The sequence below is a fragment of the Motacilla alba genome, chromosome 1A, assembly GCF_015832195.1.
Source record: "Motacilla alba alba isolate MOTALB_02 chromosome 1A, Motacilla_alba_V1.0_pri, whole genome shotgun sequence".
Classification (NCBI taxonomy): Eukaryota; Metazoa; Chordata; class Aves; order Passeriformes; family Motacillidae; genus Motacilla; species Motacilla alba.
The window spans coordinates 40414610-40441433 of NC_052031.1; the positions used below are offsets into that span (position 1 = coordinate 40414610).

At 38.5% G+C, this 26824-nt stretch overlaps 1 protein-coding gene across 2 annotated transcripts in view; it reads right to left on the reverse strand.

Moving 5' to 3' along the window:
* The window catches only part of SLC6A15 (solute carrier family 6 member 15), a 37728-nt gene extending 12254 nt beyond the window's left edge, over positions 1–25474 (reverse strand). Inside the window, exons 1-6 of one of the 2 annotated variants that reach the window (XM_038154789.1) lie at positions 24583–25474; positions 13878–14353; positions 4967–5124; positions 4343–4469; positions 2648–2829; positions 1303–1413 (exon numbers count right to left, since the gene is read on the reverse strand). In XM_038154789.1, the coding sequence (XP_038010717.1) occupies positions 1303–1413; positions 2648–2829; positions 4343–4469; positions 4967–5124; positions 13878–14166 (867 nt within the window). In that variant the 5' untranslated portion in view covers positions 14167–14353; positions 24583–25474. Of the gene's footprint in view, positions 1–1302; positions 1414–2647; positions 2830–4342; positions 4470–4966; positions 5125–13877; positions 14354–24559 lie in introns of both variants that reach the window. The other variant, XM_038154790.1, reaches the window with a different exon arrangement.
* Between the last annotated feature and the right edge of the window lie 1350 nt (positions 25475–26824).

Consider the following 26824-nt stretch of genomic DNA (forward strand, 5'->3'; position numbering starts at 1 on the left):
TGTTGGTATCCAAGGACAGTTTTTATATTTATTTTCCCTCAGTATCTAGTGGTACTTCTCCAGCCAAAGAAAGTATTAACACTGTGGCTGAGAAACCAGATTATATCTTATAGAGGTCTGTACTTCACCTTCGCTTTAGACTTTCTCTCATTAGTAGGCATTACATTTCTCTCTTCCTCAGGTTTCTCAAATTTGCCTGAGCAGCCTGCAAGTCTCTGCACAAGCATGACTCTCAAAAGTGGTGACAGTGAGTGAAGTGGAACATGACTGCATCAATGTGAGAGACGACAAAGGTCATTTTTATAGGATGACAGTTCTCTAGACTCAAAACATCTGGAATCAAAACAACTGACAACATCCTGCCATCTGGCATTAGCCACTATGTGCATTGATTTTGATTATCTTATTATTTACCTTTCATTTTTGAAATAATAGCCCTGTTTTTCTCAACTGTATTGTGAAGTGGACTTGTTGGAAAGCCCATTTCACAATACAATATGAAGCCCAGACTTCATTCCTGAGTATGGCTCTGACTATTCAAACATGCTGTTCCTATAGTATAGATGTAGTTGCAAGCACTTGAGATACATGTGGGTAGAATTTAGATCTTCAAGCTAAACAGTGATTCATAACACTCCTTATCACCTCCATGGTTAGAAAACCTAAAGCTGTGGAAGGCACGTTCCTGGCAAAAATATTGGCAGTAAAAAAAATATACTTAGAACTGCTGCTATCTTGGCAAGTCAAAAGAAAATTGGTAAGGAAAGCTGAGTGGCAAGTACTTACCCTACTTCACTACTAAACACAGGTCACTTGTACTTTGGGCTACTATATAAACAGCTTTAAGTTTTTTCTAAAAAAGAAGGGGGGAAAATGCTCTTTTCCAAAAGGACAAGTTAATTATGCATGCCATGATGAAAGTGCAAAGTAAGGCACTGACAACCCAGAACTAGACATTTCAATATTAGAAAATGGCAAATTTCTCTTTTCAGTATTTAGAAGAGCTCTCTAAACTTCCTGAATCCTCTAAATTGCACTCTCAATTGTTTAGCTTTGTAGAGGTGTGTAACTCCAGCAGCCCTCACCTAAGAGAGGTAACTCCACAGACCCTCAGAGCACCTAGAGCCTTTGGACTTTAGGGCTTGGTATTGTGCCACTGAGATAAACAAAAATTATGCCATTTAAGCAAACAGAAATACAGCCAAATGTTCTATAAAGGAATAAGCTTAAATGAGAGCATTCACAAATGGTCAAATTGCCACTGAAACTTTAATACCCTGCAAACAGAAATTAAGTACATACCTTAGGGGTGAACATGTGACGAATTCCATCCACTGACCCATTAAGGAGGAGTCCTCTGATCAGAAAGCATAAAAGTACCACATATGGAAAAAGGGAACTAAAATACATGATCTGAAATACAAGAAGGCAAGAAAAAATGTAACCTGACATTTAACACAGAGTTTCTTTTCAATATGTTCATTCACTACACAGTATCCTTTGGATATATGACTGAATTGACACTCAGATGGTCTAAGAAATATGCAGAACACTTCCCCTTCCCCTTGTCTCTGCAGAAGAAAGCAAAACCACATGACTGTAAAAGAAATTAAATTCTGTACTGTACAAAAGCAATACAACTGCCTGATGTATTTATCACTAACTGATAAAGAACCTCTGGATATCCAGGGAAATTCAGTAATAATTCAATGAGATGAAAACAAAGACAGAAGTATATTGTTGCAGAAATGCTTCTCTTTACAAAAGCACTTTGACTGGGTATGGCACAGGTATGCAGCATGAATAGAAACTAATTTTGTCTTCAGAAGGAAAGGGGACAAGAATCAATAGAAAGTACATAGCCAATTAATTGAATCACATGCTTACTGTCAAAACAACAAAAAATAGTAATAAAATTTGATATTTCATTACACGTGACTGAAAAGAAAATTAATTCTGGAAAGTTTAGTAAAATGATTCTCTAGTTAAACTTGTTACTTATTTCTTTAACTGAAATGCACCAAGGAGGTCACAGAAATTGCCATGTCAGTGCCAAACGTTTTAATAGCAAAGAATTTTGCTATTGGGACAAATTATTTTTCCTCTGAAAATCCCACCGAGATCAACAGATCTAGCAAATCTTTCACCAGCAAATCCAGCTGGCTGCACGCAAAGAAAGAAGACAACAGCACTCAGATGCAAAGGGATGTTAAATCATTAGTCAAAAGAAACAATCCAGAATCCTGGAAAGCTGCTGTGTTAATGCCAGAAGCATGCATATGTGAGTGCACTGCAGTCATACAGTGAGTACACATGGAAACTTATTTCCTTAGACACTCAAAACACAGAGACTTATGCTGCACAATAAAGCTGAGGTACAGTTACATGCAACAACTATGCTGATGAGAAGCAAAATTATTCTTCAGATCTCAATTCCCACTAAATAACTTCCATTTCCAATAAAATTGATAGAATTTTAATGCTTAACTACTAATATCCCTCTACTTGAGATTATAAAAATGCATGGGTGAGTCAAAGCACTTAACCTGCTCCTACAGATTTCATGAGAGTAAACAGTTTGGTGAACAGAATTGTCCTGATATGCTTCAAAATAAAACAATGTCATGCAGGTAAACAGTAAACTCACTTTGCCTGAAGACTGAATGCCTTTGATCATGGCTAAGCATACCATGACCCAAGCTGCCAGCAAGCAGATAGTCATCTTCCAATTTAAACCCCCACTCTCTGACAGAGAGCTGGAAATATTCAGTGCTTCTCTGTACCAGTAGTAAGTGGTTGCAGAACTTTTTTCGCACTCTGGCTCCACAACTGTCAAAGAGATGTTAGCAAGTAAAAAGAGGGTTAAGGAGAGATTTTTCATAACAGCGTTCTATCACTTCTCAATATTTCTAATTGTGCCATCATCATTTATTAAAAAACTAAACTCAAAAAACAGTGTTAAGACATTGTGTAAAAGAAAAAGTGACTGCTATTATTGAAAGCTTCTGGGTATATCTTTTAAAACACTCTTTTGGGAAAATGTATTCCTCTGCATTATGGTTAAACCTACCCCAAGGCAGAATTTATTTCTCTCTTCAGAACTAAACAGTAGGCAGGCTTAGATGAAGACATATATTCAATTAATAACAAATAAAATTACATTATCTGCATATGATACTATGAATTCCATACTATGAAAACTACCTCTCTGCAACGAACACAAATTTGAAGACATATGGAAAACGAATCATTGTGTCTGCTTTGATATGACACTCAAATAAACAGGGACTTAACTACTATTACAAACAATAAAATAATAACATAATGATAGCAAAGTGACGAGAAAAGGAAATAAGTGGTTCCTACACAGATATATTAAATGACAGTTCCTATGCATATTCCAGAAGTGATTCTTTGGCTCATACTGTAATTCTGTTATAGTCATGTTGCCGAACAGTTTAAGAAACTGTGTGTATCTAGACACCTAACACACAAATAGAAAGATTTCTTCAGAGAAAATATTTACTTAATAATCTTTATAAATTATTTATACCTGACAATCAACCATACATGTAAAGCATGACCTGAGTCAAGACCATTAATGGAAAAAAAGGGGAAAACACACTCTTTTTAATCTAACCTAACACAGATGACAGATCTTCACTGAAATAACCTATTAAAAATGGTAAGATGTTATCAAATATAATAGTTTTCTTTTTTAAGCTTAGTTCAGATGGCCTCTGCTCAAGTTAGGCTGACACGCTGCGTCTTGATATTTAGGAAGGTTAAGAGTACATAAACAACCACTGCTGCTCAATTAATGGACAGTAGCTTGTGGAATACATTCAGTTTGACTGTCAACATTCACAAGTATTATTTCTGAAGAGTAACTGAAGCAAGCAACTCTGGAAAAGACACTACAAAAAGGTACAACTTTTCAAACATCCCTGGTTGCTCTTTATTCAAGTGGTAAACAAACCCATGGAAGATAATTAAAGAAAATTTAGGATCTGAAAAAAAGCAAAAGAAGAAATAATTCATATTTCAATATCAATAATAATACAAAATATGTACTGCTATAAGATAACCAAACCCAAGGGATAAGGAACTTTTCATGCTGTTACAGAATATGTCTGTAAGAGATTATCCCATTACAGCAGAACTCAAAGGATTGATCATCTCATTTCTATTAATTTACATAGAAAACAGTACTCTTATAGGACACTTAAGAACACACAAACAGAACACTTTTGCACACAAGTATCTTCTTAAATTGTAGTTTTTCTCCTTTTTGTTTGAAAACCTCAAATTTTATATACTTCATATGTTAACATAGACTTACAGGTATGAGATGCATTTTTAACTAAAGGACATTGATCCCATGGTAATGGATGCTGAAAAGACTGGGAAAAGTAAAACAGGCTCCATCCAATAATGACATTGTAGTACAGGGCCACAAAGAAACATACCTAGTAAGAAGGAAAAAAACAACGAAAAAGTTATATTTATGAAGTAAATAAAAAAATGCCTGTTAAGCTTCTGCATATTTCTGTACATCAGTCAATGAACCTGATTAACTAAATTTAGTTTTATTCAACTAAATCAGAAGAAGGGAAGGACTAGTCCCCTCAAAGTACCTGACATTTTCTAAATTTTCATTTTTCTCCCTATTTATTTATTTATGTTACACCTATACTGTTACAGGCATTTTTCCTCCAGAAGGGTACTCTGTTCCACAGCTCCTAATTTCAAAAGAATCACAAAATTCAAGTTGACTGACTTAACAGACATTACATTGGCATATATGCCAACAGTTTAAATGGATCAATTCAAGTTCTAAGATCTTCAAAAACACTGTAAACTGACCTTGATGCCCAGCTATAAATCAATGGCCTTTCCCTGCAGCAAAACAGGAAGTCTAAATCATAACACCTGAAAGCAAACAACACAGTGTTAAAAAACTTACTACGCAGCTTGCAAATCCAATTCCTCCAAGTTTGGGGCTGATATAATTCCACACACCAATACTCCCTCGACGGATCCTCTGCCCAACAGCAAGCTCCAAGAAAAAGAGTGGAATCCCTATTATCAGTAGCAAGATTAAGTATGGCACAAGATAGGCACCTATGAGGGGAAGAAAGAATAAATCAGAGTAAATGGAAGAAGAGTCAGAACTTGACAGAATAAATGTGAAAATTTCTAATAGCTTCAAATTTGAATTAGTGTCCTTCATTGCAAAGCTTTTTTGATCACATGCAAGAGTAATTTTAGCTGAACCTCGGTCATAAGTCTTGTAAGATATCAAAAACCCAAAGACACCTAATCTATAAAGCACTGTAACGTGTTTGAGGCAAGCCTTTCTGCAAGTGAGATATTACTGAAATTAGTTGTTTGAAATATTGGACATTCAATCAAACTTTTTAGAAATACAGGATCATCAGGAGCTAAATCAACATTTCTTAGAAAACCTTACAGCTTGACTTCTAACAGAGCAGCAAGACTTACTACAAAGGAAATATCACTCACAACATTCTGAGTGAGCTACAATCGTAAGAAGTTTCAGAAGATATCTCTCAATTTCTCAGATGCTCAAAAAGGGGATTTCATACTGTACATAATAATGATGCTACCCAGCTAAGCAAGAAAACTGTATCAGCCTGTTGCCATAAGGCTCCAGACAGAAAACAGAAACATGAGGTGGAAGGGAAATGGAGTATTGTAGATCTGTATCTTGCAGCACTCACCAACTCTCTTCTTCAAGTCATATTTGAAAATGCAACTGTAACTTCACCTTTACATACACATATATATAAAAAGCAATTCCTCTTTTTTAAGGTCTTATTCCCAGGAACTGATCATACACAATTCTAACTTAAGGATGCGTCTCCATTTATTTCAGGAAGTCTGACTACAAACAAATATACCCAGACACTAAGCACACTGGCAAGTTCCAAGCCTAACTTCCTCCTTGGTGTTGTGGAGTATTTAGTACCAGAGCTAAAAAACCATACAGGTATCAGCATAAGCAAAATGGCACCTGACTTTGTGTGGCTCTTACACTGCAATATAGACCACTGTGCTGGACAACTGACTCAAAGACCTTAGAAGTTCTGTTTGAAACTATTATAAGGCTAAGGGAAAACCTTTGAGAGATGCAGACTGCAGCGTGCTGAAGCAAGCTACAAAGCAAAGATCTAAAGACCTCAGAAGCTTAGATTCAGAACTGCTAACTTGTATAATCAATGTCCTCATCCTGTGATGAAAGAGAAGCTGAGCAAAGTTCAGAAACCAATTTGTCATTTATCCTCAACTCCAGCTAAGTCCTACTTCAAGTTCCCGCATCCAGGGTCAACTTTCTAGGGCTTTTTTAGGAATCCATCAAAATGCACTGGCATTTTCATATCCTTAGTGGGCAATTTATCTCATGCAATACAGTTGATGTTAGAAAAGCTAAACTTTTCTAGACTGTGCAGGAGGTCTCAGATGTTCTGGTAGCATTCATTCCTGTTTAGGTCCACTTGCTATTTTGCCTCTCACGAAGTACACACTAATTGGACATCCTCTTCCATTACAAAGATCTTATAAAGATATTAATCATGGTTTAACTGCCGTCTTGAGTTCAAGACTTGGGAGAAAAAAAGAAGAAATAAAATGCAAGAAAAATAGGTCAATATAAGATGTTGACCACCTGGAATGAGTCCAGAGGCACCACGTTGGTCACGGGACAGCAAAGCAGACCTGGTAAAGTTGGGGTTATTCAGTCTGGAAAGAGAAGGTTCTGGAGAGACCTTACGGAAACTTATAGCAGTACTAAAAGGGACCTACAGGAGAGCTAGAGACCTTTAATAAGGGCCTGTAGTGACAGGATATGGTGGAACGGCCTTTAGATGAAGGAGGGCAGATTTAGATTAGATATTAGGAAGAAATTCTTTACTATAAGGTTGATTAGGCACTGGAACAGGTTGCCCAGGGAGGTTTTAAACTCCCCATCCCCAGAATTGTTCAAGGCCGATTGGATGGGGTTTTGAGTAACCTGGTCTAGTGCAAAGTTGCTTGCCTATGGCAGGGCAGTTTGAACTAGAAGATCTTTAAGGTCCCTTCCAAACCAAACCATTCTACTATTCTATGAAAAACCACTGTTGCACCAGACAAAGAATAATAGTCTCATGTACCTCACAGTCTATAGGCTATGTTATCAATGAAGTAGCTCCATGATAATAGCTATGCAATGACATTGTCTGACAGTGTCTACTGAAGCATTGTTTTTACTGAGGTAGCAGCTACATTCCTATTCAGTACTTTGGTGTCTCTTACAGTCCATCTTCTATGTGCACATAATGGAAAGAATGCAAAGGACTTACTTGCTATTAAGAAAAGGGACAGAAAAAAATAAATGTGAGGAAAACTGAGAAACAGAGCAACAACCACATTCAAAAATGAGGAGGACTATTTGTCTTAAAAACATACAACACAGAAACCATTAAATATCCTTGATTGACTCTCAAAATTTCTGCAACATAGAATTTACATTGCAAGTGAGAAGCTTTGGCATCACTGTCTTTAAAAAAATCTGCTCATAACAATTCACTGAAAGCCAACAATACACAGGTGTTATATCATATAATGCTACTGTAAATGATACCTTAGATTTTAATTAGACAGATGCGCCATAGCTGAGCAGAGACAAACCTATACAGCTCAAAAAAATTGGGGCCTAGTGACTTACCCTGTATCCCACTGGATGACTGTACTAGAGCAGGAACTGAACCCAGCTCTTCAGTGTCCCAGTCCACAACCTTAATCACAAGGCTGCAAAGTTAAGCACACGTTTAAAGACTGGGCTGATGTGGGTGTTTTATGGTGCAGTATCAATGTAAATTGCAAGATTTATCAGTTAGATTCTACTAAATGAGTTCAATAAATGTGGTGGTAAATCCACATTACATTAGACATGACAGCTCTGTAATTCAGTGGGTAGCCAGACAGCAGAGTTCACCTCCAATACTGCTAGGTTTGTGCAAAGCACCTGAAGTGCTGGTTCTTCTGATTATTCAAACCTCCTGAGCTTCTTTCTGCTCTTGTTCTTGTTGCTAAAACGGACATAATGAAAAATTGCGCACATGTGAGTTTCAGTACAATACAGCTTGGACATAGCTGGATTATACAGCTGCATCACAGCTGCAAAGGGCTTCTATGCCCCATAGTCAGCAGGAAACCAGAGCATCTCTGGGCAAGCACTTTGCTGAAGTCTTCCCTTGAAGCTAGATATACTCAAAGAGCTCTAGGACATCCTAACTTCATCCTAAAAAAGAATCACTACGGAAACATCCCAGCATGTCTCTTGCCTGTGCATGAAACCATGGGACCTTGCAGTTACAACACTGGATAAGGACCATTCTAATTTGAATTTGAATAATAAACTGGCCTTGAACAACATCCTACAGTCAGTTGTCTACTACACCTATCAGCTAAGCTACCTTCTGAATATTACAATTCTGTGTAGTTCAGGATCCCAGGTCTCCTTTCTCCACTTAAAAAAGTATTCAGCTATGAAGTCACTTTTTTTCTTGCCTGTTTTGATCTTAAACATTGGCTTCCATATTAAAAAAATCATCTCAATAAGAAAAAAACCCTCATTTTTCTTTACTAGAATGAATGACAAAGATATAAGAGATTTCATGAAGATTTCATGATTGTTAAAACTGTGCACTACTTTGATTTCCTTATTGTTTTATTTAATCAAGCACAGAATGGGATATCTGGTAAACTGTCTTTCTTGAGATTACCATAAGGCCTGCATTTGGCAATATTATTGACAAAAGTGGAATAATGACATTGGTTTTTATTTAAGCTCTTAAAAATGCTCCAAAAAATCATAAAATTACATGATTCATTAGTGATTAAAGAGTTGGAAAATACTTTCAAAAGCAGTAACCCAAGGCAACATAACCATTACCACCTTGATACTACAGACGGATTTTCTTCTCCTAGCAATTCTTGCTGAAACCTGAAAAATGTATTAACTTTCCACATTTGTTTCAGCTGCTGTGCTAGATTTCAATTAAGTGTCTGGTGTCTGATTTAATTCTTATTCAATCAAGGTAAAGTTTACTACTGTCTTGTAGAGTGATCCCAGCTCTTATTGCTTACTAGACACTTACTAACAGAATGCAAGCAAGAAGATGACATTCAGATGAGGATAAGCTGATTTTCAATGTCAAATGCTTAAATTTTCAAAGTTATGACAAGTGAGCAGCAAAACACTATAAATTACCAGTATACTAAGCTTCAGTAAGTAAAATTATTTACAACTACAAAATGAAAACTGCTTTTTTCAGGAAAACTCTGATAAATGGTTTTATGTTTTATCTGTAGGTTTATAGTCTATCCTGATAGGATAGTCTTCCTATCACTAGTTTCAGTATGTTCAGGTGTGCCTGTTTACAAAACTGTGCTTCAAGGGTGAATATCATCTTAGCCAAATAGGCATCTTAGCCTCAATGAAGAATTACACTTGCAAAATAGAAACAAGACATTTTCAGTACACGAAAGTACAACTAAATTTTGAGTCTGATAATACTGAACTCAAAAAATTATACTGAAGTCATCAGTGAACTCAAGGCACTGAATATAAACTACTGATCCAAAGCTACATAATAAAGCCTCTGAATCCATACTCGAGTGTTGGAGTACAAGGGAATATTTGCTTTGCTCCCAATTTCTCTTGTATTAGTTGTTTGCTTTGAAGAGTACTGCAGAGGAAAAAGTACAACTGCCATGCTTTTTCATTAGACCACAAAACTCTAATGTCAATCTGTTGGTGTTTCAGTAAAAAATTCAGACCAATTAACTGTAAAAACTCACAATGAGACTCTACCCAGGTCAATCTTTTCAAACATAATGACAGCATCACCTGCTACAATTTTTCTTATTTTGCTTACAGCTTTTATCTATGAGTGTTTAGTTCTTTCGACTTTTTACATCACAGAGATATTAAAAAAGAATTACCTTAAAAAAAAAAAAAAGAAAAATCAGAAAAATTAAGTTAATGCTCGCAACAATGCAACACAAAATCTTTGGGCATGTAGTACCTTGTAGACTCCCCACTTTTCTTCAAAGTAACACTCCGTCATTTTAGCAGAATAGCTAATTCATTTTGCTTTTGTTACATCTAATTATGTAACAGTATCATTATACTTCTGCTAATCCTAAAGGGAAATGACAACCAACAGAATAAACTTTAAATATTTTCTTTGTTTGAAAACACTGAAAGATGTGCAATCTGTCCTCCAGACAACAGTTAGGAGCAGCAGGAAATTATAAATCTAGTTTGTCACTATTTATGAGCATCTTGGCAAGACTGGGGAGATCTGAGCAGTTCATTTTTAAGGCTATCAAGCACAGGAAGCTGAGGCAGCTCTGAACCTATGTTCAGAAGTTATAGAACCTATGCTAACAGAGGTTATGAAATTGTTATACAGGAACTGTGCTTATCTGAACAAACACACATATTCATCTTCATGGAGTAAAAGAGGAATAAACAAATCCTACAGTGCAAAAATGAAATTGAGCATACTCAGCTCCAGCACAAATTGTCTGTATCGAGAATCATGGATGAAACAGCTTTTTTTATCAGTTAGGCTGATAAAAGAGGTGCCCTAAGTGCCAGATGGAGTCTGGCCACTGTCTGCCAGGGTAAGACAGAAGGGTGAGGTGGTAAGGACAGAGAGATCTATAGTCAGTTCTCAAAACTTTACAGAACATCTTCAGCCCCTATTTCACAGACCCTAAAACTCCTTTGCACCCTCCCTCTCAAGTCAAGAAAACCAGCACCCTGGAGTACTCTTTGCTGCTCCCAGACTCATTTTTCCACTTGATACATTTGGCACTACAGTTACATTCCCAATATGGATCCAAGTACACCCCATCTGTATACTAGCCTTATCTCTCACCCCTCCCAACAAACATTTTTCTGGGAATAAGACAAGTGTGAAAGTCAGCAAAGAGCTACCCAGTCTAGTTTTAACTTAGTTAACTATAAAAATTACCAGATGTTACTCTAAATATTTATGAGTTGCTATGAATTAAAGCAATGGGAGCACGTGTTAAATAATCACAAGAAATAAACTGAAGGAAGATGGTTTGGTAAAACAGACCAGACCCAGAAAGAGAGATTGCAAACATATCTACAGACATCCAAATTCTCACTGCAGCATAGTGCTACTCAAGTTACATTTAAAGATGGTATCACAGGTATATCATAGAAACAGTAGAGAGCTCTGACGTTAGGAGTGTCATTATACCACATGCCACAGCCATAAACAAACTAAATCTATACTGAAAACAGGGTGGGAAACACACCATTTTTTTTTCCACAAAATTCTCAAATAACATGTATCTATTTGGGCTAACCTTGCTGTGTCTTATCTATGTTTATTTTGCTATTCTTGTCACAGAAGTTTAAAAAAAAGATAAAAATTAAGATTATTACACAGTTAGGATCTGCCTTTTCTTTTACTGGTGGCTTTAGTGTTGTAAGAAGGCTGTGAAGGAAACTAATGAGTAACTATGGTTTTTACTTCTTTCTGGTTTAAATTGGAACTGGATCTACTGGTTTACTACTTTTTAATTTTTAATATACTTCCCTCCCCTCACATGGTATTTTCCAGATATAAGTTCCTTAAACACAGGGAAGAAAATGAAAGTCTAAACTGAAGGTAGATACACTAGGAAAGTTTACCTTATACCAAGAGACTTCAACAGGTATTTATCAGCTTTATCAGCAGAAGATTACAGAACAGTTCTGACACACATGATATTTAGATGGGTTAAATAAAACCACTCTAATTTTACCTAGAAAACTTATTTGAAATAATACGTGTATCAGAAAGCAGAACCTCATACAAAATGTGCGTAGGTTTTCTTACAATGTGCTTGAAGTTTTCACTCCCTCCCCCTATTCTTCTATGCACTTGTGACAATTATCTGTCCATCTGCACATACATACAGGCATCAATGTACTTCACATATTTCCAAGTTTTGTGTCACCTTCTCCATCTTGCATTATGATTAACTTGAAAACCAAGCAAGCTTCAGCTCTAATGATAAATTCATTTTCTCTGTTGCTCAGAAGGCTGGCATTTGCTAAAATGGTGCAAAATTATTGTTAAAAGCCAAATAAACTCATCTCAGCATGTGCAGAAAACACTGTATCTCTACAGACTATGCTATGCATCCAATTTCCTGCAATCACAGCACAGGAGAAAGCACTTAACTACAATCTCAAGTGACATCATAGTTACTTTTTCAAATTTGTTAATTAAGCACCATGATCCTTGAAGATTGGCTGGTTTACTGTTTGAGGGGTTTTGGTTTGTTTTTTTTTTTCTTTTTACCAAAATGTAAAATTGGTAACTAACTTAATTTATTTATATTTGACCAGAATTAAATTTACCCTCACTGACAGAGTAACTTTAAAAGCATTGGTGTGCTCCTTGGGCATGAAACCAACAGCCCAAGGAGCACACCAATGGTTCCCTTCTCTTGGTTCAAAGGAGAATCCAACTGACTTGCAAAATTCCTGACTACATTAGACACAGACTTTCAAAGGGACACAACTACACAAAATAAACTGCTGTAGTCCATTGTCCCTGAGGCTACACATTGACACCATACTTTAAATCAATCATTTAATGACTGTCTCTCCAGAATATAAGAGAAAAAAAGAAACTTAAATGATAGCAAAAAAAAAATCTATGGATATAAAAGAATTTAACTTTATGCTGAAGTTAGAATAGTTAAAACCATAAACTTAATTTTTAGGGCTTGAATTGAGAGAAAACAAATAAAGAATTACAGTTTTATCATATTCTAAGCTCATTTCTATACACCTCAATTACATCAGTTGTATCATTCAGCTTTTAAAACAGCAGCAGGAGTAGAAAGCTATTCTTCACTTTCTGTAAACATTCACTTTCTGTATCATGAAAAGTGACATAAAAAAATCAAAGCATTTGTTTTGAATTCAGCCTAGTAATTAGCTGCAATAGAATGTGCATTATTGTAGTATATTTGGGTATGGAATAGCACTGGATGAAATACTAATCCTGCATTCACAGAGGAAGGAAAGTTTCCAGACTTGTACTTCAAACTACATTCAAGACCACAGATGGTCAACTAACAAACAGCTTGATGCCATTGTTTTAAGTGAAAGGTACCTTGTTATTTACGAAAATAGTAAACTGTCTAACAGCATAAAAACAGATGCAGTCCCTTAATAGAATGATTTAAATTATTTATCAGTAAACAAACAAACAAACAAAAAAAACAACAAACCAAAACAAAAAACCCTACTTTTTGCCTCCCAGAGTATTCTGAAGTTCATGCCAGAAGTAAATCATGATCAAATGGCCAGGAGTTACAAGCAATTAGAAAGTAAAGGTGTGAAACTTAGTACCACTAAATACTAAAAGATAAATGCTGCTTTGGTCTTTAAAGTGGGTGTAGTTTTAATGCCTTGATTTATTGTCAAATTACTACAAAGAACATTTAAGCACAATAACCAGATCCTAAACAATGCAACCCTCCATAATTATGAGTTACGGGTAGACACTGGTTTGAGCAGTAGCTAAGGTTGTATCAAGAGCTTTCTACCCTAAAATGAGGAAACGGCATCTTGGAAGAATCTGCTAGTTACTTTAACAAATGCATCTTTCTAAGTACAGAGAATGTGGGTTTTTCTTCATAGGCTCTGGCAAAAACTAAAAGAAAAACTTGACATGTTGGAGCAGGTTTGACTGCGGCTTTCACTGCTAACTTTGAAATATGAAAGGTTAGCATCATCATCTAGGTACAACCAGCCATATCACAAAACTTACCTCCACCATTCTTCTGACACAGATAGGGGAATCGCCACACATTCCCCAATCCCACAGAAAATCCAACTTGTGCCAGAATATACTGGAGTTTGCTGTTCCAAGCAGGTCTTTCATCTTCTACATCTGAGCCTTCTTCAACATCTACATCTTTTTCTTCTGGATCATCAACCATAAGTTCACTCTTCTTGAAGGCATCATCTGAAGAGTCTTCATTAGACAGCAGGTCCTTAACTGACTCAATGACCTCATCATCTAGATCTCTTTTCACTACCTTGCTGTTCTTAGGCATTTGTAATTTGAAAAAACAGCAAGGAGATGACGTTCAGCTGAAACAGATGGACACTGAAGCAGACTCTCCCTCTGCTTGGGATAAAACACTGAATAAAAAGACTGAAGATGGTGCCTGATGGATCCTTGAAACCAGGGAATCAAGAGTAAGGACTTCTGTTTCTGAACACTTGCTCTACTGAAAGTATCTGTGGAAAAAGAAATTTAAAAGGATATTATATTATTATGCAGAAGAAACTTAATTTTGAAATTGTGCGCTTTGTTTTACCCATTTTTGCATATCTCATGATTTGACAAGACAAGAAAACAAGAAGAAAGTGATGTTAAACCAATTTCAAATTGTAGGAAATAAGTCCACTATTTGGTCTAAAATATTTTATAAAATACATCTGGTTCACTTGTTAAGGGTTTTGTTTTGGTTTAGTTCCTAAGGACTGATAGGCTAACTGCTCATACTTTGATACCGTAACAAGATTCTTCTTATCAGGCATAAAAGGGTATGCACTTTACACAAAATGTAGGAACCCAACTCCCTTACTTCCCAACTTAATAGCTTTACTTGAATTTATTAAAAGTATATTTTAACCAAAGTAAATTAAGTTTTTCAGACTATTTCAGAAAGTCATGCAGCAATTAAAATTTTGATAGAGAGGATGCACCTAGCTCAAAAGCAACGGTGACTTATTTTCTTGTTACTTTTCATCCTGGAATATATAATCACAGGGATAGTTTGAAAGGAGAGATGCTCATCTCTTATAACCTTTGATGCTTTAGGTATTTTTAATTACTTCCTGTTTCTAAGAAACTACCTGAAATATTTGAAATGCCAAATCCATTTTAAAAGCCTACTGTTTCAAATGTGTATGTACAGAAACAAAAACGCCTGTGTTTGAATATGTGTTTTTCATAAACATAATCATTTAAAAAGACAGACAGACTTGCTTGCAGCTGCCATACAAAAGGTAACTATAAGATTTTGGGGAGGAATGTTTTTCAATAAATTCTTCACTAATCACATGGGATAAAACTAGTGTGTGCAAAGCCATCTGCACAATTAAGAGTCTTAAAAGGGATTTAGATTATGTGTTAAGCTTCATGAAAGCTCTAAAGAGGGCTTCTGTAAAGAATACACAAGAAGTCTAATCAAGAACTGCTAACTGATGAGAATCAGAAATTACTTCAGGAAACATGAGCCCTTACAGCTTTTGCTTATGGACTTGCTGCAACATCTATCTGGTCCATAGTACAAAGGCTGCATGATGTCCTGACAAAATCCCATGCAGTGGAGAACTGCAAGGTACTGTTCACACAGTCACTGAGAGGTCAAGCACCTCACGGCTGCTTCTGTGCCAGACCCAAAGGAGAGATGTTAAGCCACTGGAACCCAGCCCACAGTTTACCAAGATGAGACTTCACAGCACCAGAAATAAAACCTCTGCCACCACAAGTCCTATCACCAGCCTCCTAACCAACAAGGCAATTACTTTTTCCAATAATTTCCAAGGATTTGGAAGCTGAAGTTCACTCCAGTTGCCTACTGAACTCTGTTGTAACCTCTTTTCACTGATTCTCTAGACTCCGGTCACTGTCTTCTCACTTTCCCTTCTGTTACTGCCTCCTCTCAGCAACTCTAGCTCTGGCAGTCAGCCCAATTTTTTTAAGCACAGTAGAACCTACTTGGCTTGTGATCTGCTTCATGTTCGTGGGACTAGCACCAGGCTTTGCTTTGAATGATACCAGTTCTTCCATTAAAAAAAAAAACAAAAAAAACAGAAAACAATACATGAAAAAAAAGGAGTGTATGAGCTATACAGAAAACACAGTAGAACAGGGGAAAAGTTGTTTATACAAAAGTTGTTTATACAAGAGAAATCCTAATACTCTATCCTGTATATCTGGGCTAAATGAATGTCTGTGTGGGCCTCTTTTCATCTGTTCTGTCTTTTTCATTGCAGTCTTCAAAAGACTACACCCTCTTCTAGTTCATACATGATTCAGTGGCTCCTAGTTCTGACTGAGATACCTAAACCAAAATGCAGAACCAAAATGCAAACTTAATACATTAAGCTGAAGCATTTAAGCAGTCCTAATGGAGCTCTGGGACATAAGCCACAGCATCTGGTACTTCAAATATTACTTTTTGTCACATTTCAAACTCTTTTTTCCCTTTGTTCCACTGATGCAAATTAGAAAGCAGCTTCTCAGTTCCAGTAATTAGTAATAAGTTCAGGGATTACATTAAAAGGAAACAGCTGTACATGTGAAACAGCATCAGTATTTGTCTCCAAGTCTGAAATCCTTCTCTAATTGTAATAACAAAAACAGACTTTCAGTCAAAAAGACATAAGCCATACATAAGTATTTACTGAAATGTTTTAAAAGGTCATACCTGTTTTAATTATTTTAGACAGAGTAACTTGCAGAGCAGCAATATGATTTATCTGGAGCTCTCACTGATGAGTCAATTCCAACAAAAATTGCATCACACTGTCCTGTCATGCATTAAACATCGCACTGCTACACTTTAGGATAAAGTGGGCTTGAGACTTCTACTCCTAGCACATAATAATTTCCCTTTCATTAACCTTCCATTAAGTAGTATGTTATCCACAGAAATATCACTGTATAGCCTGCAACATTTGCAGGTCTTGAGAAAATGTGGGAGGCACGCTCAGCAGACTGGTGCATGGTTCTAACAGGACTGCTTTCCTAACTCAATACATTTTCATTGGCCAGACTGCACCAAGGATGGAGGACAGTCCTTCCGGACACATCACAAATCCAAAGGCACTCTCCTACTGTCAGATTTAACAACTTTTCTCTGTATTAAAGGAGCTGGTACTGAAGCAAATAAGGACTCCTCTCTCAAAACAAACTATCATCAGGTACAAATGTTTGAAGTGTGAACCCAGCAGGCTTGTGCAAGGAGTTTATTGCTCCGTGCTCAGCACCCCCAGAACGCAGTCAGTGACATGCACAGAAGCCGCTCTTTGATCCAGAACAAACCTGCACGGAAGACTGATATCAAACTACTCAGCTTGAGCCAAGTATAGAAATGAATGCTCCTGTGTGAAGGCTGAATAGGGAGAAAGAGTAGAGTTACTCACCAGCACTGATTAGCTAAACACAAACTACTGAACAGGCTTTCTTTTTCCTCATCAGAGGACTGAACCTGAGCACTTCACCATATAAAATGCTATTCTATGGTCCCACGTGACTTGGATGTAATCTGGTATTGAAGCTCATCAGCATTAAACTAGGAAATATCATGCCAAATTCTGTCAAACATCTTCAGTTAGTTCCAGTACTTGTTACCTTCTACACTGCCTTGTACAGAAATACAAAACTATGTGATGAGACAGGCAATTTTGTAAATCCTTAGTAAAACGCGGATTTGTTATGTAGATTTTTAAATTATACTTAGGAGAAACTATCATTATATTAAAAATCCAAGTCCTAAATCTTGTCAGGTACTTTAAAACATGATTTAAAACCATGATTTAACCAGTACCTTGGATTAAAAGTAAAATGTCTAAAATATAATTTAGCCTTATTAGAGCTATTAGAGCTATTTTTTTTTTTTCTGTCTTGAATTTAGATCATGGAATTTGATCAACTGATTAAGTTCCTAGCATCTCATCCTTTTCATGACTCAAATGATGTAACCTGTCAGATGAAAACATTGAAGGAAAACTTTTATTACCACATTTATTGGAGAATATAATATTTTTCTGGACTTTTCCATGGCTGAAATGAACAAATAAGAATGATTTTCCTTTTTTTATGTAAAATTCCATTTATAAAGAAATCTAAAATTACTCTTAAACTGACCTGACAAGTGTCTGTATTGTTTGATGGAATTTAACAGAATGGAAATTGTTGAACAGTACATGGTTCAGTAAAAGGAGCACTTAGAAAATTATTCTGAAATAAGAGCAATCAATAATCTGAGTTGGCATAAACAAACTTTTGCAAAAACCTTACTAAAACATACATGTGAGCTAGATTTTAATTATGTCTCACTAGCATTGTCCTTTATATGCTAATACCTATTTCTCTCACAAACTAAAAGATAAAACAGTAAGTATTTTCTGACTTTTCTGATATCAAGCAAACTGCAGACCCCAACTTTCTCTCTCAGAACACAGCAGGAATTTTGTTGTTTTTTTTTTTTTCCATGGAAAAAGAATCAACTCAATGCACTACCATGCAGAAGTAACCTGATTAGACCTCCACACCACTAGCAGATTAAGCAATAATAATCCCTTACAACAGGGAATTCAGACCCAAATTAGCTCCCTGGGAGATCCATGCTTGCTATAGAACTTTTACTTCAGCTTCAGGCCTGCATTCAGAAATGCTGGCACAGGGAGATAAGACTTGCAGTGCCTCCACTGACCAAACTTGCAAGCATTTGCTGTAAGACCCAAAGGAATTTCATTAGTCAAAGCACCAAAAGACACATTGAAAAACATCGCTGCATGTCCTTTTCTCACAATCTTTTTTGCAAGGAATGCCTAGTAAGGGAGTTGTCCTGGTTCTGTAAAACACTGCTGCTCCTCTTCACCATTACTCTGGCAATGAATCTTGTGTTGGGCTTCTTCTGATACACCTCTATCAATATAGAGATACCTACTTGAAGAACACTGTACTTCTGCTTCTCTCAGCTGTGTAATACCAATAAACAATTAAAGTTACAAGGCTGGAGATTTTCCCAACATGTACAGAAAAATAGGCACAAAAAAAATCCCCTCACTTACGGATTTGAAAGTATAATGAGTACAGCTGCCCCATGTTCTTGGAAATTCAGCACAAACCTTTATAAAAAGCCATTTGTAAGGCAATTTCATGTTTAAAACATCCCCACAATACTATTGCAACAACTGATACAACTAAGTATTAACGAACTTCTGGCAGTGTTTTTCCAACATAAATTACAACACAATAATTCTTACATCGCCTTCCTTCTTAAAACCAGCACTGCCCTCTGAAAAGGAGAGCCAAAAATATTATTTTCTAACACAGTGCACTTTTTTATTTTATAATCTTATTTTTACTTCTGATGGAAACACAGTGATTTAACAAAATTATTCACATTTAATTTTTAATGTTTTACAAATAATCCTTGATACCTTTTTTGGTTTGATATTTGCCATTGAAGGGATTAAAGAGATCAACATTCTATTCTTCAGAGCACTGCGTTCCTCCCTGAGGAAGCAGTTACATCCCAACATGCTGCTGTGAGGGTGGCAAAATGCAATAAAAAGCTGCAGCCAGATCACATCACTATAATCTCAGTTTTGAAAGTAGATTATGCTAGTGCGGTGTGCCAGTCCAGTCCCACAAACTTGTGTCTTATATTCCTGTTCACCAAGTCTTCCCTTTGACTCCCAATGAAGAAACTAGCATGGTTAAGCACATGGAACTAAAAGTCAGGATTGTCACCATGACACATATTCATAAAAGATTTTTTATTGATATTCATGTCAAGTGTTTCAGTCTGTATGAAATCACTGGAGAAGAATCATATACAAAAGTGCAGAAGAGGAGCCTTTAGCACCAAAAGGAAAGGCACAAAATGCATCTCAAATGTGAGTCGACAAGCTGGAAAGAAAAAGCATGATGGAAACAAGCAATACAGAAAATGAAAACTGAAGTTTCGGGAGCAAGGGACGACTGTAAGTCTGCAAAAAAGAAATCTATGTAGACAGGATGTGGAGAATACTTAGTGACCATCATATTTGAGTGAAAAAGAGAGGAAAAAGACTGCAGGAGCAAACCAGGTTTCATGGGAGTACTGTGACTGTGAAGAATGGCTATCGCTGGGGGAATCTGTGCACAGATAATTATTTCAGGAAGAGTTACACTGTGTTACAGTACTCATTGCACAGACTGAATTACTGCTGCAATGCAGCATTGTGTTCTTTGGCGGAAACAGGAATACACACCATAACCTTTTTGCCTAGTCAAGCCCATCTCCATAAACTGAAGCAACCATTATGCTGCTCTTCAGCATGAACTACATGATCTAGCATTTTCCCCTACCTAGTTTAATATAGCTTGTCAGTAAGATATAGATTCAATAGGTGCTTAACTCAATTGCAATTAAAGATAATGATATTCTATACCTACAATTATACTTGTATTAGCATGTCTCAGAGAACATCACTGAAGAATGTAAGGAAATCTGTTACACATTCATGACACTGTAAAAAAATAAGAGCTCTGTGGGCTATGGGAGACTGAAACGCATTAGAAAAAAGTATTTATTCTGGTGTCTACAACAGAACCATTTACATTAGAGCAAAACTATTTAAAAATGCAAGACTAAATTCACACCTGCTGCAGATACAGGTAGTTATACAGTCTTCAGTGACACTGCATCTGTTTTATACTGCTGGGAAATTTGTTCTCCATGCCTACAAAATTTTGTTCATGGCTTTATCATACAACAAAACCCTGCACAGACTCAAATGCAAAAAAACTTCTGGTCCAGATTAGTCTCCTTAAATTTTAGTTACAGTAGAATACTTCCTACTATTATAGAACAAACACAACAAATTGACAAAAACAGCAACGTTTCTTTCTCAGGATTGTTCATAATCAATAGATTTGATCTTAACAGCTTGTGTGACTACTGCCAAATCCCTGGCCCAACAGAAACATCTAGAGACAGAATGTTACAACCTAGAGCTCTTAAATGTCAGTTTTTCTTTTCACTGCACATAATCCCTAAAGAATTAATTTGCCTTACTGTAGTTTCTCACTTCTGCACAGGTTTCTCAGTATTTTCTTCTCACAAATCAACCTCACTGAAATATTCAGAGACTTACAGGATAAGCTAACTGTAACTTCCTATTCAAATGGAGAAAATATACCACTTATTCAGCAGTCTTCTCCTATATGTAATTCATTGAATGAACTAATTCAGTAGTTACCACTCCTTCAAGTGAAGCAATCTCAGCAATTATGAAGAAACTCTACCCTTGGTTAGTCAAACTCAAAAGGTGCAACTACTGGCAACTTGAAACAAAATCTCCATACTCTAAGCTCACCATGTAAAATATAAGAGAACCATGAGTTTATGGCACAATTTTATCACACTTCTCAGAAGCGGAAGGTTTTAAAAATATATTTAGTATTTCAATAAATATTAAATTTACTTAAGTTGCAAAATCAATTACTGAAAATTAGGTATTACCAGATACATAGTTGCACTGAGACCCTAATTCTCAGACCTCTGTGCTTCAGAATGGATCAATAAGTAAATCAGTTGACCTTGGGAAGAATTCATGCGATTACTTCTTCCTCTTTTTTATATACAAGCAAAAAGCCAAACTGAACATATGGGTTAGCGGAAATCTTACTTCTCATCACATCTGATTATTTGATTTCATCACACGAATCATGCTTTCGAGTTACGTTACAATAAATGTCTATGTCTTTAGAAAGGAAATTATTAATACCAATTCCACTACAGAAAGTCAAACACTGTAAATGTCCTATTACAGTTTTCATCCCTTCTCCATGTTGGCTTAAGGAGAGCTGAATTATTAATATTGCAGTACACGTTTCTGACACTTGAAATGCAAAAACTATCATTTGCCAGCAGCAAGAAACCCTTTCCCCAAAGTGGGATATAGACTACTGGTACCATGACTCGAGGCACTGCTGTCCACAGCATTACACGAACTTTTTCTTTGCTTTCTCCAATACAAACAAGGAATCCCTAGCCTTAGGAGTGAAGGATAAGAATGCAGAGCTCTGTTTCAGTGTAGGCTTATGGGAAGCTCAGTCCAGTTACTGCCATGGCCTAATGCAACCGCTCTAGCAGTTACCACTGCATTTTCACACCACTTTGTACTGTCTCACCAGGATTTGTGCTTCCAGCTCTTCAGTAGAATAGCATTTGGTTGTCATTTGTCAATGATGCTTTTTTTTTCCTAAATAATTTCAATACATTTCCTGAGTAATGGCAAGGTTACTTTGAATCAATTTTCAAGGACAAATGGAGTTGCTCAAGTGGCCACCTGCTGATATATCAAAGTTATTCTGCAACTGAGAATTCAGAGATCTCTGAAATCATGTGTAAAAGCTGCTACCATTGCTATGCTGATCTATTAAAATTTGAGACTGAAAACTTCTTCCAATATCAACAGGTATTTTGTCTTTTAATTAAGAACATTACTAATGGAGATGAGTGAAACGGTCAGAACAATGGAAAGTAGTTAGGAAAACAGGTAAAAATGTCCTTAATGTTGTGTACACTTGTGGTACAGTATTCTAGAGAATTTAAAAAAAAAAAAAATCTTCCCAGAAAGGTTCTACCACAAATACTTCAAGTGGTAATTCCATACCACTTGAGCAGTGACTGCTCCTTAACAATGTCATCTAAATCAAAAGGAATAGCTGCAATGAGTAGATTGTGTTTATGAATAATTTGTGATTTTTTTTCTGACTAATTCAGCATTTGAAAAATTTTGTGCATAGGGGCTTTTGCAATATGGAAAAAAAACAACTGTAAGAACGACAAGACATGAAAGGTCAAAAGGAATCAGATTATGGTGTAAAACTAGTTTCAAGATGCCTTGGCAGTTTCACATACTCAGTTTTCTGTACTGGTGACACATCTGAACAGCTATGAATGGTTTGGTTTTTCATGCACAGATCAAAACCAATGGGATTTTTTGTTCTTGAGCCTGAAGTGCAGAGCTGAGCCCAAAGGGAGTGTCCAAGATGCAATGCATGCAGACTGTGAGTCTATGGTCATCTTAATATGGGGTGTGGGTAAACAAAACACTTGTATATTAGCCAAAACTAAATTAAGCAATCTTTACTAAGTATTTTTCATAGTTTCCCTTCTAATGTGAGGCAGATAATCAGAAATATACTGCTAAATAGAAAGAAAATTATTATGTTGTCTTTGCTTTTTAATCAAATGGAGAAAGCTGCCTGCACAACACATCCAGCATGCATTTATATGACATCAGATAAAATCTTTACTTCATTTACACTTTTCTTTGTAGGGGGGAAATTGGCTCCGTATCCTATGGCATGCCACAGTGACACACAGATGAGAACTTACTATTTAGAAATTATTAGGCTTATCTTAGAAAACAACACTACAGCAGTGAGCTTGCTATGTAGCAGTAGCACAGTGAAAATTAAATAGTTGATGATATTGTGGTCTTTCACAAGTAAAACACAGTGCAATTTACTTAAATAGATGAAATCTCATGACAACTCTCATGTGCGCCAGGTCAGTGTGACTGTGCAGGCATATTACAATCATCTCATTTACTTCCACAACAAAAGCAAAGCCTTGCGAAGAAATTTCAGTTCGCTCTAACACTAGCAAAAAGAGAACAAAATCAGGCACTACAGGCACAGAAAATCAGAAGGATTAATAAGCAAATAGAAGAGAAAAAGAATCACTAGGAGAACACTGTAGGTATGAATCTACCCCGTGGACACGTCGTGGTACACGGCGGGCTGCAACCATCACAATCCCGCACAGAAAATAAATCCGAGAGGCACAAAGGTTGGGAGAAAGTGCTCATTACCATACCCACCCAAACATGGCTGACACCGGGGCGCACCAGCCCCCGGCCGCGGGGCTTGCCCCCGCCTGCGCGGGGCGAGAGGCACCGTGCGGCCCCGCCGGGCGACGCCCACGCTCCGCAGCAACAATGCAGCGCCCGGGCCCGGCGCTCGCCCCGTGGCGCCTCCGCCCGCGGCACATGGTGGGGATGGAGCCCGCGGGCCGCTCCCGATGGCACCCGGCTCCCTCAGCGGCCGGCTCGCCCTGCTCTCCCCGATCCCGGGCTCGTCCGTGCGGCGAGGCACATCACCGCGGTGCTCCCGGGTGGGGACAGCCCGCGCCCCCGCTCCTCCCGGAACACGCGCTACACATGCATCTGTAAAAAATCCGGGATTTTTTACGCAACACACGGGAGATGAATGAAATTTCTTTCACTCGGAAAAAGATATAAGTTCCTTGCCCCTGCCAACAGCAATAATAATAATAATAAAGCTGATTAAAACAGCCCCGTACATCCTCTTAACCTACCGCCGAGTTAAAACACATGGGCGGCTTCTAACCGGCGCTCGCTATTGTTTCCCGAGGGGCCGGCTCTCTCCGCGCCAGCGAGAGGCTGGCACAGGGCGAAAGCCCCGGGTGGGCTGGGGAGACCCCCGACCCGCAGCAAGGCGGACACCGGGCGGAAAGGAACCCCCGACACATCCTGCCCCTTCCCGCCCGGCGACACACGCGAGGCGGCCACGCTCCCCCATGGCCCCAGCCGCATGGCAGGGCTGGGAAAGCGCGGGCCGCCCCGCGCACCCACGATCAGCGCCGTGCCCTGCTGTGCCGTGCCCTGCCTGCCGTGCCATACCTGCCGTGCCTGCCTTGCCTTACCTCCGCCCGCCGGGCGCCAGCTGCGAAAAGGGGGGGGCCGGGTGCCCCCGCGGGCGAGGATGGCGAGCGGGGCCGTGCGGGCGCGGGGCTCAGCGGCGGGCAGGCGGTGGCAGCCACATGTGCCCAACCCTCACTGCGGCGGCGTTTAAAGACAGACATAAAAGCGGCGGGGGGAGAGGAAAGGGGAGGGCAGCGTCGGGCCGGGGGAGCCGCACCTCCTGACGCAGGGAGGAGCGCCCACCCACCCGCCTGCAGCAGCATCTCTCTGCCGGGGGCGGGCGGGGAGGAGGCAGACGCGGCGGCGAGAGGACGAGGAGGCCGCCGCGCAAAAATCCCCGTGGCCACGCTTAGGCACCGCGGATGCCTCATTTCTATCCTCATCTTCATCCCCTGCCGCCTGTGCCTGTCTGCGCCCAGACTCATGACGATCCCCAGGTCCCTGTGCCGCTCACGCGGGCTGCGAGCGGCCCGCCCTGGCCTTCTGTTGGTGGGGTAGCGGCGTACGGGCGGGGGTGGCCTCCGGGGCGGCCTGGAGGCGGGAGGTAGGCACACAGGTGGGAGCTTCCTCGGGGAACACGTAGGTTTTCCAAAAGAAGGGGGTTAGTGGGAATGAGGGGTTGTGGGACCCAGGAAGGAAAAGAAGTCTGTCGGAAGCAAGGGCCGCAGCAAGTGCAACACCTGGGTGCTGGAGGCCGGCAGGCGGCTGGGAGCGAGCTTGGGGGCTGAAGGGATGGAGAGATGGTGAGAAGAGTGGGAGGCACCGACCATCCCCGTGGTGATGGTGCTGAGGTCTTGTAGCCCTGACTCCTGCAGTTGCTTTAGTCGCAGGAAGGTGATGCTTGGCTTCAACGCCTCCCCGAAAGCTTCTGTCTCAAAGTGTTCACTGCCCCTAGGTCAGTTTTTTCTCTGCTTGCATTTCTCTTTCGAAAAAAAAAAAAAAAAAAAAAAAAAAAAAAAAAAAAAAAGATCGTTCCTGCTAGCAAGGAAGACGAAGTAAAGATGAGGAAGTGAGCTGTTCAAAGGCGCGGCGACCAGGTGGGAGCCGCCCATAGGCTTTGCCGAGGTTAGACACGATTGAATAGAGAATGAACTGGTTTTAATGCTCGCTGTGTGAACAATTATTGCAACAGCTTCAGTTTTAACATACATAACTTTGTTACACCTCGTGAATCAAGGAGAGATTTTTCTCCAGAGTATGGAAGATAGTCTGCCTATATGATTTGCATTTCCTTCATCTTTTACTGAGAAACCTGATACAAACTTATTTTCATTTCTGCTTCTTTATTAAAAGTAATTCATCAGCATTGTGTGTTTCTTGCTATTGGTGCTAGTTCACTTAACTAATAATTTCCACAGTGTATTTCAATTATGTATAAAAACAGCCCTGTAGACAATAGATTATGTACTTGCTGAATATTCTTTGCAACTCAGGAAAAATGAACTTGCCTTGAGTTAAGTTTCTAACTGTGAATTAAGTTTCTTTTACACTATGTACTAATAAAAGAATGAATTTATGCTTTCATTTGCCAGATCATGACTGGTACTTTTATTTAGTAAATTAACTAGTAATGTTAATCAGATGACTGCATAGTTAATTGAAAGAGGAAGAAGTCATTTCTGGATCCCTTTAAATTCTGTGTGCCATTAATGGTGAGCTTATATCTGAGGTAGGGCACTACACTCAGACACAGAGAAAGCCTCATTTGCTGGTCTGATTCTCCAAGTGTCTCTGCTTGTGACTCAGGAGATTTGAGGATAGAGAGAAAAAATCTAAGTGGAAAGCAAGAAATGCCAGCAAGACAAAAATCATTATTGTAAAAAGCAAAGCCCAAATGCTGATGTACAAAAGTTCTAAACCATCGAAGCTTTAGAGAAAAAAAAATGCAGAAGGAGAGAAAATGACTGGAAGAAAAGCAGTTATGCCACTTTTATTTTTCTGCTAGGTTTTGCTGTCTTGTCACTTGCGTAGAGCTTTTAAATGCTGTGAGTTGGAAGAGACCCAGAAGGATCATCAAAGTCCGAAGTCCAGAGTCCCGGCTCTGCACAGGAGAGCCCCTCACACACCATGTGTTCTGAGAGCATTGTTTGAACACTTCTCGAGCTCTGTCAGGCTTCATGCTGGTACCATTTCCCTGGGGAGCCTCTTCCAGTACCCAGCCACCTGCTGGGTGAAGAACCTTTTCTTAATATCCAGCCTAAACCCTGACACAAATTCAGGCCATTCCCTCAGGCCTTGTCACTG